We start from the raw sequence: 18,429 nt of genomic DNA on the forward strand, positions 1-18,429 counted from the left end.
GAATAACTTACTTTAAAGATTGCAACTTTTGCCTTCTGCACTGTAGTAACAATTTGCACAACTATAGCTAAAATAGTTAGGGACATATACATAGTAGACAAACTTGCTGTTTTTTTTTAGGCATTTCTAGCAGAGATCCTGTAAGATCTAACCTACTATAAAGGCCACTAGTGCCTTAGCTGCTTTAGGGCGTGTAACTTTAATTAAAACTAGGTTAAAGCTGTTCTAAAGAGAATTAACCTATGTACGCACTATAACAATCTAATTTGTTTGCATCTTAACTAACTCTAAATAGGCTGTTATAACCTTTATGTTTAGATCTTTTATAAACTTAGAGTCTATTAGGCGCCTAAAGAGTCCTATTATCTTTGCAGCAGTCTAGACCTCTTTATATAGCAGCTTTAGATTAACAATTTTATATAAATTAGTGTCCTTTATAAAAGAGTTAAACTACTTAGATTTACTGCTTAAAGGTTTAGGCTAAAGTATAATTTTTCTCTTCTTTTTACCTTTAGTTAGCTTTAACCTAGCTTTAGCTAAATCTATCTAATAAGGCAAAACAATTAGAGTTAGAGCAGGCAGGGCCTAACCTATGCTATATCTGTAATGTCTATACTAGGAATATAGTGGCATAAACTGCTGCTAGAAAGGGTACAGTCCGCCTAGAGCAAACAGAGGTGCTTTATGTTAAGGCTACTAGGTGTTCTAGTACAGACCCTAAGCCTGCGGATATTAACCCTAGGCCTGCAGATATAGACCTTACAGTAGCAGATATAGTCTACAACTTAGCTAACAGGCAAATTGCTACTAATGTTCTTTATAGCTAGATATAGGTTAGATATAAGTAGGGGTAAGCTATAAAAAAATATTGTTAGTCTAATTCTTTTCTAAGTTGTATTAATCTAGATTAATCTAAATTTACTTACACTTTTACTATACTATTACTAGCTCTAATCTTAGCTGCCCTACAAGCTGTACAGTCTAGTCTAGCTAAAGGCGCGGGCGGGCACTGTCTAGTTTAGTCCTGCCTGCAATGCTATTAGACTTAGGCAAGACTGCGTGTCTTCTAGTTAGGACATATTAGGCACAGAAGGCAAAGAAGTAGGTCCTAACAACATGTTGTCTAATAAAGTAGGTTTATTATTGTCTAGCGCCTTTATTTTTTCTAATTAGCCCTAGATTATAACATGTGTAAGGTAAAACTTACTATTACTATTAGCACTAGCCTTTTTAGCTAAGAGGTCCTAGCCTCTAGTTAGGCCTTTACCTTAGAAATTAATAATAACCTTAGTATTAATCTTTAGTAATAGAGGCTTATTATTAGGTTACAACTAGTTATTATCTAGTGTTGTTATAGCGTTATTAGACACAATCTGCTGCGTTAGAAGTAAGCAGAGGGTGTTAGAGGCTGTTCTAATTAGATTTTAACCTAAAACATGCAGATAGGGTAAGATGTGTACCTGTAGCGTCCTTAGCAGTTTAGGATTAGCTAGTAAGGTCGCACTGCCCTAGTTAGGTGGGTTGGTGGGCGTGGCAGGAGGAGATGTGAAGCTGGGTTGGTTAGATTGTTTATTGTGGCGGCTGTGCGCGTAAGCGAGCTGTTACGTAATCCTTCCTAATTAGGACTAGCCCCCTTCTTCCTGGAAAGGAAGGCTAATCTGCTCGTACTTTAATTAAATCGTACTACTCGTACAGATCACATGAGCCACAACAGTTACAATACGTACACCTACCCCTCCTCCTCCCCGTCGTACGAACGCACACAAAATCTCACTCGTACAGGCCTCAAACCCACCCAATCGTACAGTACTACGCCTCGTTGGAAGCCCTGCTCCAGCCCTCGATTTGCTATGCAGTACGTGAGCAAGTTTTATAACCAACCTTACAAAGCCATACGCTCCCATACCAACCGCAGTGCTCATTTTCTGGGCCCACCTCATATCCCTGGTGTGGTGGAAGTAAATTGTTTATGTGACTCGTTATATAGCTGCTGAAATTGGGGAAAGGGCATCACGCATATTTGGAGCGAGCTCGCTCATGGAGAATTGCACCAACCCTGACGACATGGGCACAGGTCTTTCTACCGGCCATTCCAAATTTCTGCCAGAGGTCCCAACTTTTAAGAATGCCCGCAGGGTCTTAGACACATGCAACTGGTTGTGATTACGGAACTCTCTGAGCTCTACTACCTGCTCGTACTCATCAACTACTGCTGCTAACCTTAGATATATGCTGCCAAAGTTTACTACCCTGAACATATAGGCTCTTAGATATGCTCTTTTAGCAATTGATTTTATTCTCTAAGCCATGCGCGTCCTTTAGAGCTTCACCGTAGCCTTCTAAGGCGTCTGTGAATCAAAGTACTCAGGAGTAGTTATAATAGCTTCAAATCTGCGGAGCAGGCGCCGAGTTCAATACAGTTTACGGTTCCTTAATCCTCGCCTGAATTGAGAGTCGCGCACAAACTCTCTTTGCATCTGTGAGGAATGAGCCCCACATCTAACTCAACCAGGGACCTTCTCATCCCCACCTACCAGAACTTAAAGCTATTGCAGAAGCTGCGGGCCTTGCTATTTGTATCATTGCTCTTGCTGACCTCTTCAATGATACAGTTTAGTGCTTTGAGTTTATACTGATCGACCTTAACTTCAGAAAGAGTTTCCAGCCAAGTTGAGTTAGGCTTGACAATGTCAGGCTACGTCTGTGTTAATGGGTCTGTTATCTAGGATTATACAACAGCATACCAGGCGTGCCGCTGCTAGAACAACGCTTTAGCGTACGTTAAAATATCGACTGGGCTGACGCTTCACTTAGACAGATTCTTAACTTGTTTTTTTAATGCTGAAGGCAAGCCAGCCAAGTACAATAGTTGGAAAAATGATGGCAATGACAGCATTGCAACACCCCTGTTGCAACTCTTAATTAAGCGCCAAGATCGGGAAGGTCTGCATTAGAAGGCAAATGGATATTGTATAAAAACGCTTATAAGTGATATGTGTTTCATTTGATAAAAGCCAACCCTCTACCAAGCACAGTACGGATAAATGTACGTGCGACAATATCTTACGGTAGTGAATGTTGATTGGCTTGAAATATCGTTACCCCTAGCAGGGAAGCTGACCCTCTCTAGCTACACCCTTGTTGCGAAATATTTTATACGTAATGAAGAAAAGAGTTAGATGAATCCCCATACTAGATATAAAGGTAGACGGAGTGGGTACGAGAAGGTTCCTATGGCAGGGCACATCGGCACCCGGAACGAGACAAGACCCACAGAAGCCAGATCCGGCAGAGCCAAGGCATTGCCGGAGCCAGCTTTAGTTTTTCAAGCCTTTTGTTGGCCTTGAGATTCCACGCCTCTAACTTTGCTTCTTACTGTATTTATTCTCAAAAACACTTCTATCACGTGATGGCTTGGCTAGCACCATATTACTGCCACTCTGCAGGCTTTTCTACAGCAGAGTCGCTCCGGTTCACTATTCAGCTACGTGCAGATATACAGCCCACCGTCACCTATCTTGGTAGAATCAAAAGCTGGCTCCCGATTACACATCAATAATTACCCCAACCTCGCCGAAAATGACATGTCCTACTCCTTTGGTGTGAAGGAATGCCGTGGCTTTAGCGTCCCTTAAGTCTCTTGAGCATTCTATCCGAATCGCAGATTGTCGATCTGTAATTAATAGAGCCTTCCTTCGATCAACTGTGTTTTTGTCTATTTTCATCTATACCTCAACGACAATAATATCGCACGTGATGCGGTATCTTCCCACCGCACTAGTTGCTTACCAGGACTAGCTCCTCGGCGCACAGGATACACTCGTCGCGTCAGAGCTATCTCGAGCTTTGCCGATCTCACAACCAGTTTGGCTCTCACCACCCCTCAAATCGAGCCCGCTTATACTAAACCCCCTCCCTGCTATTTCGACGGTTACGAGCCCGGTTCGCGGCTTATGGCTAAATCTATTGTCACCACAGCATAGTAAACTTTCACACCTGTCTAATAGGGGCTCAGCGGGCTCAATTTACCTCGATCATTTGCTTGCTCACCCGCCGAGCTCGATCAAGCGCCTGACGACCTATTCGTCCATATAGAGCACAGATTGCTATGCACTGCGACTACTCGACGGGAGGAGACCTGCTCTCCTCGTACCATCGACCCTCGGCTTATTCCACGAAATAATCGACAACCCGCACACGGATTGCTATCATCGCGCACTAGGATGGCTCTAACGATCGGTACCTTCGTAATTCTCACCAGTAAGAGCGATTGGATGCCCTGGTTTCGTCAAATTAAGCACCAAGCCTCCAGGGATAATATATGGGATTATGTCAATCCTGAGCTTACCGAGGGAGACGATGGTACCCTCAAAGTAAACGTTGAACCAAAAAAGCCTCAGCCAGGCGCTGTGTACTCTAGCCAGACTCCATTGCCTGCCGGTGCAGCCTTTTCGGGTTTAAGTGAGGCCGAACTGGGGCAATACCTGATGCTTCGAGAGGATTACAAAGACGACCTCAGAGAGTATGAAGCTCGCCACAAGGCCATATATGACCTGCATACGATCATCTACACAACGATCAACCAGACCAACTATCCTCTTATTATGGACTGTCATAGCGTCTATCATCAATTGAAGACTCTTAAGCAGTACCTTGAGCCCTCACGCTACCAGCTTAAACGGTTTGCTCGTACGAATTACGAGCGCGCCAAGAATTGGCCCTTAAAGGAGAAACAGGACGCATGGCTAAGGGAGAACCAATACGGTCGAAGCTCTCCTCAGAACTACGAACAACATCAGTGGATCTGCCACCTCTGTGGAGGCACCCACAAGAACAAGAACTGCAAGGTCAACGACCCTCGATTAAGACCTGAGGGGTACCAGATCCCTGCTATTCTCCAGAAGGAGTACGATCGACGCATGAGCAGCGATCCTCAGCTCAATGCAGAGGCTGAGCGACTCAGGAACGAGGATCTCTCTCGAAGATTAAGGAGCACATCTATCCAAGGGCGAAGAGACGGCGGGAAGAAAGGACGTGGAAGGGGCGACAATAGCAGCCACTATCGACCAACTGACTCGCATGGTCAAAGCTCTCAACCCGAACCTCCGGCTAGTCTAATTCCGAACTCAATCTCCGAGTCGCCTATCACCACCAATTCAACCGTTCAATCAGGCACCAGACGATTAGCTGTTCCTCTCATGACCTTTACGACAAATCTCATCACTAAGGAGTCTTATCAGGAGGAGAGTCCCCTCCAGCACTTATGGATCATAGATTCTAGAGCTGATGTCCATGTCTGCAACAACCTAGCTAACTTCAAATGGACGCGAAACCCATCTCCATCAGATCGATTCATGGCTGATGGCCAGCACCATCGTATAGTCGCATGGGGCACCGTCATGCTCACAGCCAATGGCCCCAGAGGACCTACCAAGCTGCGGCTGAACGATGTTGCCTACATCCCTACCATGTTCACTAGTTTGGCGTCTCTACCTCAAGGAGAAGACATTCATTTCGACTCTGGAGAGAATCTAGTGTACAGGCGGTTGTATGACGGCACCCGATTGCCTATTTGCTTCGCCAGTCAAATTGGGGGTTACTGGACCCTGTAATCGCGCACCAGTGATCCCTCAATCGGATCAACTTTACCTATCGTCATGGATGACCAATAGTTCACCCAAAACCGACGTTTTCAACCAGGATGCAAACAGCACTTGCAGCCCGTACCTGCTGACGCCCCAAGTGACCCTAGAGCGCATCTTAGAAGGGGAAACTGACATCAAGTTGGCCTCCCAAGATACTCCTGACAATAAGCCAGATGGTAGCCCTGATGGCAAGATGCTATTAGTTTTGAAGGGCCGTCTACAAACTGGTGACGCGGTTGTAGATTTTGAGACTGATGATCAGTTTGAGTAGATAGGCTTATCTTGGCACACTGGTATGATCGATTGTGAGTCCCAGGCGATCCTTAAAGGAGCTGACTACAAGGGGGGAGATTGAGTGGGCTGGAAATATGAGGAGAATATGCTGTATAGGAACCCGATCTATCCCATTTACCTTAGTTATTATATATAGAACTTCACTCAATTGGCGTTCTCAAATGGGGCTAGACCACCACTTGCTCTGAGGACTGCCTCACGAAGTTGTCACATATTTGTAGTGTACTTTTGAATAGTCTAGATTTAATCCTAGCGATCTCTCCTAAATATACCTAACTCGCTCTTCTTTTGTCTTCAGGAACCTCTCTAAACATATTTTTTAAGAATTCTCCATACATTCTCAATAGAGTGAAGATCAGGTTAGTTAGCTATACCAATTGCCTATCAGTCTGTCTGTGTTTTGTTCGGCCTTTGCTCAACAACTCATACATTCGCTTCATTCAAGCTTGGGTTGAGGGACTTGCAGTTACGGAGTCTCCGAGCTCCACCACATACTCATCTGCATAAAGCCACTGCCACGTACTATAGTTACGTGCTGCCTCGACCACTCCGTAGCATATATAGACCCTTAGGTACACTCTTTCAGCAATCAACTTAGTTCCTCATGACTTTAGTGCTCCCAATAGCTTCACAACTGGGGACTCTAACCTCCACAACGAGCTCTGGAGGCGATACTGTCGTAACTTCCCTCACCAAGGAGAAAAGGTACCTATCACCCCACTCATGTCTGAATTTTATCTTCAATGCCCACTCCTTAAAGGCATTGAAACACGACTATCCTATACAGTCATTCCAAAAAGTCTGTCCCATGGCCTGAGCGCTCGGCTGTGGTCCCCTAGACCTTGAAAAAATTTCCCCCACCTAATTTAGTAGTACAATTGTTTACCTGCTGTCTCCCCATCCACAAACCATGCCTGCTCAATTCAGTGAGGCTATTGTCGCTTGTATACAAACCTGTCTTAATATTAGGATGTTAGTTCCTTAAATTGCAAGGGACCTAAGCATATCTTATAAGCCTGTTTACAGGATCTGTACTAGCTTGGATCTATAGGGCTGCCTGTATCCCCTGTCAACACTGAGACAGGGAAGACCTAGGGTAATACGTGAAGGCTAGCTCTAGGTAGGTGGCGACTATCTTAGTCCTTCTCTTAGTGTTGTGCTAATGCTCTTACAGGGCCTACTTGCCTTTTTTAAGGATCGCCCTACTGCTTATCTTAACAAAATGCAAGACTTCCTACTTAATAAGTACAACATAAAGGTGTTAGCTAGTACAATATATAATTAGCTATTAAATGTGCAATAGTCTAGAAAGGTTGTTTACTATTGTTCCTTAGAGCGCAGTTTAGAGCTAAAAGATGCCTAGCGTCTCTGTTAGTAAGGCTAGCATATAGACTAAATTATATGCCTTAACAAATCTAGATGTAACTCTTGTACTAGGGATAGGAGACGCAGGTAGAGTCCTGTTAGTAAAGACTGTAAGGTTTATAGCTTAATTGTCTGCTTACAGAGATAGAGTCTCCTCCTAGCCTATACTATAGATAGTTATATAACCTATATAATGTTTTAAAGTAGTAGCATATTGTAAATTTTTAAGAATTTTTTTAAGCATTAAGTGCTACCTCTCTGTAGCCTGTACCTAGGGTTAAGGTTAGTTATAGTACTTAATAACGCAAGTATCTATTAATTAGACTATGTAAGGGACATCTGCAACAGAGCTAGTGTAATACTAGCGTTTTTACCTCTATATTTACCTAATTTTAACCTAATTAAGTTGTCCTTTGCTATATTAAAATTATAGCTTAAAAGGAACTATTAGTTAGCAGATAACTTTAATAACTATAGAGACTTTCTTAAGCATGCTGTACAGCAGCGTTGCTACTAGGAATTTAAAGTGATATTTAAAGCTGCTAGATACAGAGAATAAATAGTCTATATAATTATGTCTTATCTAAGTCCTCTCTATTAAGCCTATCCCTATACTACTCCTAGGCAGCCTTTAGTTCTCCCTTAAAAAAAGCAGCCTTCTTCTTTAGCTTAAAGAGGGTTCCTAGCTTAAAGTAGTTATATTTATTACAGTACTCTCTCTATTACTCTTCTGTTATTATGCCTAGGTTTTTAAGTGTATTAAGATCCTAGTTATCCTTTACTAATATGTGACTTATCTGCTTAAGCACATTTACTATGCAAGTAGGGGTTAAGGGCTAAGCCTTCTACTACTTAAAGAAGCGCTTAAGGATGTTAGTATAGTTATAATTAGGCATCTTAAGAGGACTTAAAGGCTGCCTAGCGCGTAAGGCAGGCTAAGAGGAGCAAGAAGGTTAAAAGGACGTTAGTAATAGTAGTAATAATTAACACATGCTACGCAGTAGTTAGAGCGTCTCTAGCTTAATTAGCTAGGCAATTAGCAATAAAGCAACGCTAGCAGATAGGAGAGGAGATTGTGCTTGCTTTTTCTGCTATTTTGCCTTTAGTTTCTGCTTCCTTTGCTTATAAAGGGATATAATAACTTGTTTAGATAGTTTATTATAAGTTGCTTTTAGTAGAGTGGCCTGCATGTTAGCTATCTATTGTCGCAAGTTGTCACTATCTAGAGAGTAGTGCATATTAACACAATCCTTATCGCCCTGCACCTAGCAGCAAGTCTTATTGCCCTTGTTCTTACAGAGAGAATTACAACAGAGCTATCTATTAGTTAAGGTAATTTAATAAGTTATACTAATCTCCTGCTAGGCTAAATGCTTGTTAAGGCTATTAAGCTAGTGTTAGGTAACAGATAACATTAATTTTTTAGCCCTAGCTTAGAATAATAGTATTGCTGCAGTAATAAGAGGCTCTACTGCCTTAGTTATAACTATCTTAATGTCTATAAACTACTTCTTCTTTGTTCTGCAGCAGAAACAGTAGTTCTTAGAACAATCTTTTAACATCTTTACTAGAGACTTTATATTAGCTTTACTAGAGATTTCTATTACTACTGCATTAGCAGCAGCTTTACCACTGTACGTAGCCTTGCTAGTTACTATAGTTGCTTTACAAACACTAGGACTAGCTGCTTGGGCGTTCTAGAGCGTCCTCTCCTTCTACTGTTAAAGCTGTGGCTAAAGAGTAGCAGTATTACTTTCTTTAGTAGAGAGATAACAGGCATAGGAGCTAGGTAACATCTCCTTAATGTAGCCCCTTAGGATGTACGCCTGCTATTAAGCTGTATACTTTAGTGCTAGCAGATCCCTAGCGTTTTCCTGTACCTAGTTATCTATTGACAATAAACGCGACCTCTGTGACGCCTCTGTGTCATCAGGTTGTTGTACCTCCACTGTAACCTCTCCCTATGTAACCTCTACTAATAGTATAATAGGATTGTTTGCGGCTAACTTAGCTAGCTTCTTATCCTCTAATCTAACAGGGTCCTTATTAACCTTAGCTAGCTGCGAAAAATAGATAAATTGCAAAAGTTAGAGGGACTAAGAGGGCTAAGCTAACAAGGGGACCTCCTTAAGAGCAGCAGCAGCTATTAACTAGAGAGAAGGACATTTTTAGACTAATTAGCTAGCAGCAGTAGTAAGGGAGCGTTTTTAACTGTTACAAGAGGACTAGCTTATCTTAGTAGGCTGTTATTAATTACCTAATTAGGAAGGAGCTGCAGCGTTAAAATTAAATAATAAAGGATTTTTTAGGCTTTTCTAGAGCTCTAGATGCGTGGTTGGGGGTCAGGGAAAGGCCTGCAGTACTAATTTAGGTGGGGGGGATTTTTCCGAGTCCCCTGAGCTCATAAGCGAGTGCTCAGGCCATGGGACAGACTTTTTGGAATGACTGTAGTGGGGAACACGGTTCAACAACTGCCTTGATCCTGGTGGCCTAAGAACTCGCATCGTAAATACAGGGATGCACTACGAACGCGACGGCGCCACGGTTCCGGCCACATGGTCGTCTGCACATGATTTACCATCGATCTTGCGTACGAGAAAGGGATACGATGAAGCCTCTGGAAGAAAGTGCGGTGGGACATAATAAGAAGAGTAGTCGCTGAAGACCTGGAACTCCGAGCATAGTCGGAAACTATCGCACGGTTAGAGCTGTTGGTTAAAGAGCATGTGGAAGCGAGGGGTTAAGTGATGAGAACCAACTAGGTAGTTTGGGCGATTGTTGTGAGGTCCAAGGAGCTTGAGGGGGCTACAAGGCGAATATACGGCGGATAAGGACGCGCCAGTTCTAAAAAAGAAGAGGCTAGTGTTACATGGATACTAGACGAGGGGACCTACCCTCCCTCCTGGGGCCGATCCGAACAGCGGCTTCCCTCTGGTGATCTCCTAGACAGGAAACCTAAATCCTGGAAATAGAGCCTCGACGCAGTCAACCTAATTATTGAATTTGCCATAGCCAACGGACAGATATGCTAACCGCAAGCTCTGACCTTAGGTATCCCTGGAAGTCGTATAGGAAACTTGGGCGTTTAGTACCAACATTTGTTTAACCATGTTCGATTAGATGCTTCTTCCAGGATCCCAAAACGTTACTCAAATAGTTCGCATGCTTATACCCGTTGGACATACAGTAGCAAACCAAATGAATAGATAAAAATGGCTTAAAAGAAGCAGTTTTGTAGTAATTTTTCGGTTTGAGAGGGCTATCTTTCTTCTAAGTACTGGTATCATTCTAATTTAGTGGCGCTTTCGAATAAGCCAGGAATTTTAATCACCAAGTGGAAGTTTGCATTCGGAACACTGCTGGAGAGGATGAGACCATTAATTGCTGTGGCAGAACCATATATTTGTTCTACTAAGTAGAAGAAATATCAAGGATATCCATGTGAGCAGCAACGTGACTGAAGAGCTCGAACTCCATCCTTTCGGATGCCCTTGGACCTCTGAGAATGTCACCAACTATATCCGAGCCGGGCGGGAAGTCATGCTCGAACCTAGGCTCGCCAGCACCCTTCATGTTTATTAGGACTGCCTGCCTGAAATGCCATCGCAGAAGCTGATCGACAGGTCGCTGAGGGTTATTTAGGAACACTTGGTCGAGTCGCTTGCCAGCAAGACCTTTCCCGTCAAAGGTGAAGAACACAATCTTGTAGTCATCCTAGAATATCTATTAGCTATAATAGTTATAAAAATATGGAGATATACTTACGTCAGGATTAATTGAAAAATCGTAGCTATCAAACAGCTGATGTATATCGCTTCGAAGGAGTAGTCCATTCTGTACCGAGTTGATTGTTCCGCCTTTTTCTGGACGAATTGTTATCCAGCGATCGTAGTTGTTCTCATTCCAATAGCCTTCGTAGGCTAGTGGAAAGATGTGAGCAGCTTCAAAGCCGTTCCAATTGTCAAACTGCGCCCCAATCGCTACCTCTCCAGATATGACGCATCGACGGTCTCGAGCCCGGACTGCCTCAGTAAAGGGCTTGACACGAGTTCCAGTAGCATGCGATATTGTTCGGACGGCCGGCTTCTCGTTATTGATCTGGAACGGCGCTACTGATGCGTTAGCTATGCGACCACATTGGAGTTGCTTTTAACCAACCGTCGGAAATAATATAGTATTTCCCAGGTTGAAGCGAGTTATCATTCCTCTCAACCTTGGTATCGTCTTCATCGCGTAATTCAAAGTCATTCGAAAGCAGTAGAAGAATCTCCATCATGGAGTAAAAGTTGGCATTCGTGACGCCATTTGTGAGAATTAGACCACAAAGTACTGTAGCAGGGTCTTTAATGCTGTAGATGTGAACATCTCGCCCTCCTGAGCGATCTCTTGGGGCTATGGTGGAGATTTGGGCGGGATCGAAAGTAGATATTGGAGAGGACGGAGACGACATGGTGGACACAGTGGAGGCTTGGGATACCGTAAACATGAACGTCTCATAGCGCCGGCAAGAGTATTCGAGAGTGAGGTATGTGGTTCGATTACGGTGGCAAGAGCCTTCAAAGATGTGATGGCAAACCGTACATGTCAATAGAGGACAGTTTGCAAAGGTGATAGCTCTAGTAGCTATCGAGGAATCCACGGCGGGATACACGCTAAACTGAAAAGAGCTAGAGAGGAGGGGTAAGCTAAGCCACTGCTCAAGGGCCTGATTTCAGCCCCTCGCATGACCAGGTTTAATCATTAGAGAGAGAACAACTCAAAACAAAGATTCTCGGATGAAAAGGTAACTGGAAAAGGAGATAATACGATATTGAACTAACTTTGTAATTAAAAGTTAGGTACCAATTGCCGCCAAAAACGGCGGCATATGCCACCCTTTTCGTAGGGCATTGTCATCGGTGGTGAGTCTGTATGATGCAAACTCAACCTCAACCTATACTTGCGACAACATCGACTTTGTTCAGCGGCTTACGCAACCTGTAATTTTTACTGCTTAGCATAATTTTCAGATCATGTATGATCCGTCCCTTCAATATTCGAAACTCTATTTCTACACACTTTGTGGACGCACATCCCTGTAGTCAGACTACTCAGGCTTAAGGTACGATCGCGCCGGCTGCGACCAGCGTGGGCGTGGTGCTGCGGAGTTTAAAGTATCACACATTTACGATTACATAGTCCGTTACACTTTTCACCTTCTTCCCACGCACTTACAATCCGATGTAGCTACTGCTGGTCCCTGTACTGCATCTACATGCAGTCGCTCTCATGCAGCACCGTCACAACGACCACGAAGGTCAGTGTGTATGCTGCCAATAGAGCGGCTGCGCAGTTGAGCTTCAGTACTCTGAGCGCTACGATTGCGCTGCCGACGCCGTCGAGTGCGACGTTCTTGCCGCCACTGCCGCCACTGCCGAGCCAGACGAGGGAGGTGCTGCCGAATGCGACGAGCACGGTGAGGGGGCCGACGAATACTTCTGTTACTTCGCCTACGCCGCCGCAGTGTACTGGCAATGCGGGACAAGCGGTGGTTGATGAAGGGTCATATACATTGATGTTTGCTTTGATGGTAGCAGTGATGATGGGTATGGTTGGTCTTGGTCCCAATATGGTTTTGTAGGAGACATTATAACTGTGAAGTCGTCAGCGCTCAGGCCTTGTTAAAGTACATCTAAAAAATTAATCCAATGTCGTCTTTCTGCAATAACGTAGTCACAAATCTATGAATACTTTGCATGCCACCTGAGCCAGCCGATTGTCGGAGCGTAAACCATTCCTCTTCGTTCCATCACTCCATTATACCTGTAATTATCCTTTACGACCCTCCTCCGGTTTGTTATACTCATAATCTCCATGTGAATTGCTACTAGATCCTCGATAGAACACATCTGAGCCTCAAGCTTGAGTCATACCTTGCAAACACCTCCCGAATTTCGCGCTTCCAGAGTACGAAAATGAATGCCAGCGAGCTCTTCGAGGAGGAGCGCCTTCCGTGGTATAGCCATGATCAGTTTTATCCAGCACGACCTGGTGAGATTCTCGATTCTAGCTTTAAGGTTATAGGAAAACTCGGTTACGGTGCATACTCCACGGTCTGGCTGTGTCGGGATATCCGGTATGTTTGGCGTTCTTCACCCCCACCCACCCTTCAAAGTCTGATCATCCATGCACAGAGAACGAGACGCTGGCTCCGTCGCTGGCTTCGTCGCTGTCAAGATTTGTACCCGAGATGCCGAAAAGACCCCACAGCTCAATCGAGAGCTAGATTTTTACGAGCATGTCAGTTCTATGCAATCACAGCATCGCGGCCAAGCATACATCCGCGGACTGTATGGCGAATTTGAGCTCGACGGTCCGACTGGCAAACATTTGTGCTTTGTTCATCCACCCATGCACATGACTATTCGACAGCTCCAGTATTACAACCCAGCACACAAGCTCGACGTTCCGCTTCTGAAGTGCACGCTAGCCAATGTGCTAAAGGCGCTGTCGTTCTTACACGACGAGGCTAAGGTCGTACATACAGGTACGGCAAGATGATGCAACATGATTGAATCAACTGACAAGTTAGACATCAATCCTGGAAATATCATGCTGACTGTGGATGATGACACTATTCTGGAAAACTTCGAGAAAGCTGAAGCAGAGAACCCGTCACCATCCAAAGTGATTGACGACACACGCACCATTTACAGTTCCCGTAAGCTTCCCCATCCTACGGGTGATCTTTGGGGCCAACCAGTTCTCTGTGACTTTGGAGAAGCGCGGATAGGAGATTCCCACTCTGGCTTAATTCAGCCTGAGCTATACCGTGCACCAGAGATAATTTTCGAGATGGAGTGGGGCTCTAAGGTGGACATTTGGAGTGTCGCCACGTTGGTAAGTATTCAATACTATTATAAGGAAGTCTCAATGACTTACTCTTGATTAGGTGTGGGACTTGTTTGAAGATGAGCATCTATTCGACGCCCGTGACAACGAGGGCAACCCATCAGAGACACATCATGTTTCCGAAATGGTTGCATACCTTGGAATGCCTCCGCTTGAATATACGCAAAGCAACCATATGACAAGGAAGGTCTTCGACAAGCAAGGTTAGTCATTGAGATCGTCCCGACATAGACTCTGCTAAGTTCAATAGGACACTGGACGGGTGGCTCCAAGAGTGTAACTATTCCTAAGATCTCACTCGAGGAAAGAGTCTCGGTGCTTAAAGGGGAGGAAAAGGAATTATTTCTCAATTTCATACGCTCGATGCTCAGATGGCGGCCGGAAGACAGGAAATCGGCGACTGAACTCCTGAAGCACCCATGGATGGCCGACACTATGTAGTTGCGACGACGATCAAGCAACCATTGCATTGCAAAGTCATTCTCGCGGAGTTTTTGTATCAGTTACATGTTTAGGATTGATCTACAAAAACATATGCTTCTTCACTTCACTTCCGGGCATTTCATGTCATCATCGACGACCTAGCAGTTGTTCTGGCCGACTTTAGCATCCGCACATGATATTGACGGCTTGGACCTCACTCGTTTTGCTCCCGACTGTCGGCCAATTCAATCTGCGCAAAAACTCCTTTTGTCGCTAAGTAGTACGTGTCCGGAGCTTAGATATCGTCGTCCTTGAGCAATAGCATGAGTGGGGGCAGCGCCATTGACAAGAACACCTCCGCGCCACAAGCAGAGATGGGAACAAGCAATCAGGTAACAGTCAAGTAGCCCGATTTTTTAATTTCTCTTAGTTCAATCAATCAACCTTCGGCGTATACAAAATCATAGGTAGGTAAGGTTTAGCTATTAAACCTGATTGATTAGCTTGATTAAGTAGCCTTTTTTAAGCTTTTTTTAAGTGTTTATAGATAGGTTTTGAGGCTAGAGATATCGCTAAATATAGATATTTTAATTTAGTGTTTTGGCCTGAGGGCGATTTCCTAATTGGGTAAGTACCTGTCTACCTAAAATTTCTGTCGGGGCACTTACATTAACACCTGCACTCACTAATATGGGCCCCAAGAGAGCCGCTAGGGCCCTAAAAAGACGGCAGGATCAACAGGAGCCTTAGGGGATCGTCGCTAAACTGCCTACAGACTCACAAAGTACGCAGACCTTCGAAATTGAGGTGAGAGAGCGCGCCATTGCATCCATCAACTACCGAGCCGTCGAGCCCTCCCTCAACGTCGAGCCCTCTGTCAGGTCCTCCCTCGCGCCCTCCACCGTCGCTGATGACGCTGACGATGCTGGATTTGATGCTGGTTATGAGGACAACTTTGATAGGATAGATTGGAGTTGCCGCCACGGTTTACAGTCCCCCTACGGACCTAGAGGACGAAAAAGTCGCTTATTTATGAGTACGGTTACCGAGTAGCCCTGCGGCGTTGATGACGCGTATTTACTTTGTCTGTCGGTATTGCCATCTACACAAGCTTATCAGTAGCACCGGCGGCAAGGGCATATTTGACGTGACGAGCTCGACGTCGTCCGTATGGGCTCACCTTGAGCAGCGACGCGCCGGGCACAATATCTCACGTCCAGGGCGTTAGATAGCTGGGCTGGAGGGCGGCTAGCGTACTCTCTTTGGTCTGGCAAGCGCTGGAGTGGAAATGTCGCAGGAGGTGTCTAAAGCCCTTGGAAACTTTAATATACAGCGTTTTCGATTGTCGGCCATCACCTGGCTTGTCGAGAACAATCACCCACTTAGCGAGTTTGAATCGCCGTCTTTTCGAGCCCTCCTCCGTGTCGCTAATCCTGAGGCTGACCTGGCGCTCTGGAAGACCTATCGCAGCGTCGGAGCGTATATTTTACGCCTGTACGACTACCTAGTCCCACAGGTCCGTCGCGAACTAAGTCGGGCTATTAGTAAAATCCACTTGAGTTTTGACGGCCGGTCTGTCAAGGGCGGCAAGAAGGCCTTTATAGGGATCGTCCGTCATTACGTTGACGCCCGTGGCAAGATCCGCGACCTACCTCTCGCCCTCCCTCAGCTCGCCAGCGCCCACACTGGCGAGAGGATGGCTGAGGTCGTTGACAAAATGTTGCAGAAGTTTGGGATAGTTGCCAGCTCCGTCGGCTACTTTGTCCTCGATAACGCCACTAATAATAATACTGCCGTCAGCCCGCTCGCCCAAAAGTACAGCTTTTCACCTCTTAAACGACGTCTCCGCGGCTCACCTCACTCGCTCAATTTAGTTGGCCAGACAGTGATATATGGAGTTGACAAGGAGTCTTTTAATAATGAGGCCTCGCAGCTTTAGACAGAGGAGGAGCTCTTGCACGAGTGGCGTTGGAGAGGGCTGCTAGGTGTCCTCTGTGACGTCCTCCATTCAATTCGTACTCGTCAACAGTACGATATTTTCAACAGCCTACAGCGCGATATCCTTGAGTCTGAACGCCTTGCGGGCGACCTGGCGCTGGTCAAGCTCCTTGAGCCTGTTAAACCTGTTATTACGCGCTGGAACAGCTACTGCGACTCTTTTGTCAGGGCTATTACGCTGTACCTGACTGTTAACGCCTATATTGAATATCACATTGACAAGACGCGCAAAGAGGACGCGACGCGGCGAGCGCGTTAGACAGAGGCCTACGACGCTCCTGAGTGGACCTGGTCCTTTGGTCTTGACGCTGCTGACTGGGCTGTAGTTAAAGAGTACATACGCCACAAAGAGGCGTGAAGGACGCGGCTCCTCTGGTCATTTTGGAGCTATCTATGAAGTCCACCCAACGTTTGAGTATCTCCTCAGCCACTTTGAAGCTCTGGCGGAGTCGTGGTAGAGCGTTGATTTTAATCAGAGCGACGCACCTAAAGACCACCTAAAAATCAACGTAACAGCGGCCCACACAAAGCTCTCAAAGTATTACCTTAAGCTTAAAGACACCCTAGCTTATTTTGCAGCGACAAGCCTCCATCCTTACTACAAACACTACTTTGTCAACGCCTAGGGCAAGGACCACCTAGAGTGGCTCTTAAAGGGCAGGGCAATGTTCTAGGGCCTCTAGAATGAGTACAAACCTAAGGATAGCAGCCCTGTCATCTCTCCCCCGCGCAAGAGGCCTAAGGTCAGCAATATTGACCTGTTTACAGCGCAGCTCACAAAGCCTGCGAGGTTTGACGGGCCAGCCATCGAGGTTAACTCCAGGGATCAATTCGAGCGTTGGTACGCACTTGAGCCAAACCTCCCGGCCGATCACCAACACAGCGTTGATCCTATTGCGTATTGGCTTGAGATGAGGGCACAATACCCTGACCTATCAAGGCTCGCGATAGACGTGCTCTCCATCCCGGCATCCTCCTCTTATTGTGAGATATTGTTCTCTGAAACAGGGGATATGATGGAGCCTAAGAGACGTAAACTTAGCCCTTAATTAACTTCTGCAATACAGTGCGTTAGGTCTTAGAACAAGGCTAGTTTGTAGACATGAATTGTACTTTTAATAAAAGTATAGATCTCTCTGAGCAGGTGCTTGAGGAGATGTATCACGTTGGCGAGTGGGAGCTCTAAAGCGCCTCTTCTCCCTTGGAGCTACTCTCCATTTTGTACATACAAAATATCCCAATCAATCAACTTTCAATTCAATTCACCTCTCAGACGACTGCCAAGACAATCAGAACAATCACAGAGCTCTCTTGGCCTCAATCAGTTCAGGGGGACATCTCTTACCTGATTAAATTGATTGTTCCCATCTCTGGCCACAAGTCAAAGAGCTCGAGCATATGGAAGACATTCAGGATACCCCACGAGAAGAATAAGTACATCAATACCGCAGAGCTTGATGACAAGCTTCGAGAGCTCATTAGCAACATTCATTCGATTACGCGACGTTAGCTTTAGTATAAAGATCGATTACCTACAAAGTACAAATATTAAGCTACGAGAAGAGATAGAAACATAGAAGAAAAAGGCAACTACAGAATCTTAGCGAGTGAAGCTTATAGAAGAATAGCACTGCAGAGTCCGTAAGAGTTTGGAAGAACAGCTTTGCAAAATATACGAGAATAATTAGTAGCTTTAAGAGTAAGTAGATAGATATGCTGCGAGTAGGAGTACTTGAAAGACATGCTTACGAAATGCTCCCAAGGATTAAGGACGGCACTGCCAGTGTTAGAAGAGATGAAGAAGAGGGTTTCC

The 18,429-nt window shown here is 45.1% G+C and overlaps 5 protein-coding genes across 5 annotated transcripts; 4 read left to right on the top strand and 1 right to left on the bottom strand.

Annotated features, from left to right (window-relative positions):
* Nucleotides 1-4,223: 4,223 nt before the first annotated feature.
* Nucleotides 4,224-4,754, top strand: BDR25DRAFT_239730 (uncharacterized protein; the record flags this gene model as incomplete). The annotated part of the gene is made up of 1 exon (XM_033685692.1): nt 4,224-4,754. A coding segment is annotated over one exon (531 nt), but the record flags the coding sequence as incomplete, so codon positions are not given.
* A 1,789-nt stretch (nt 4,755-6,543) lies between these two features.
* On the top strand, nt 6,544-7,039 carry BDR25DRAFT_360589 (uncharacterized protein; the record flags this gene model as incomplete). The annotated part of the gene is made up of 3 exons (XM_033696281.1): nt 6,544-6,738; nt 6,779-6,876; nt 7,024-7,039. 3 exons carry the CDS (start codon nt 6,544-6,546, stop codon nt 7,037-7,039), a joined length of 309 nt encoding a protein of 102 aa, XP_033542500.1.
* Nucleotides 7,040-10,715: 3,676 nt separating this feature from the next.
* Nucleotides 10,716-11,754, bottom strand: BDR25DRAFT_239571 (uncharacterized protein; the record flags this gene model as incomplete). The annotated part of the gene is made up of 3 exons (XM_033685686.1): nt 10,716-11,018; nt 11,070-11,413; nt 11,463-11,754. 3 exons carry the CDS (start codon nt 11,752-11,754, stop codon nt 10,716-10,718), a joined length of 939 nt encoding a protein of 312 aa, XP_033542501.1.
* Nucleotides 11,755-12,138: 384 nt separating this feature from the next.
* On the top strand, nt 12,139-12,961 carry BDR25DRAFT_306718 (uncharacterized protein). The gene is made up of 2 exons (XM_033690690.1): nt 12,139-12,404; nt 12,531-12,961. Exon 2 carries the CDS (start codon nt 12,559-12,561, stop codon nt 12,922-12,924), a length of 366 nt encoding a protein of 121 aa, XP_033542502.1. The 5' UTR covers nt 12,139-12,404; nt 12,531-12,558; the 3' UTR covers nt 12,925-12,961.
* Nucleotides 12,962-13,258: 297 nt separating this feature from the next.
* On the top strand, nt 13,259-14,636 carry BDR25DRAFT_378852 (non-specific serine/threonine protein kinase; the record flags this gene model as incomplete). The annotated part of the gene is made up of 5 exons (XM_033697574.1): nt 13,259-13,430; nt 13,486-13,830; nt 13,876-14,183; nt 14,236-14,398; nt 14,446-14,636. 5 exons carry the CDS (start codon nt 13,259-13,261, stop codon nt 14,634-14,636), a joined length of 1,179 nt encoding a protein of 392 aa, XP_033542503.1.
* Between the last annotated feature and the right edge of the window lie 3,793 nt (nt 14,637-18,429).

This window comes from Lindgomyces ingoldianus (assembly GCF_010093535.1).
Source record: "Lindgomyces ingoldianus strain ATCC 200398 unplaced genomic scaffold BDR25scaffold_38, whole genome shotgun sequence".
In the NCBI taxonomy this organism is placed as follows: domain Eukaryota; kingdom Fungi; phylum Ascomycota; class Dothideomycetes; order Pleosporales; family Lindgomycetaceae; genus Lindgomyces; species Lindgomyces ingoldianus.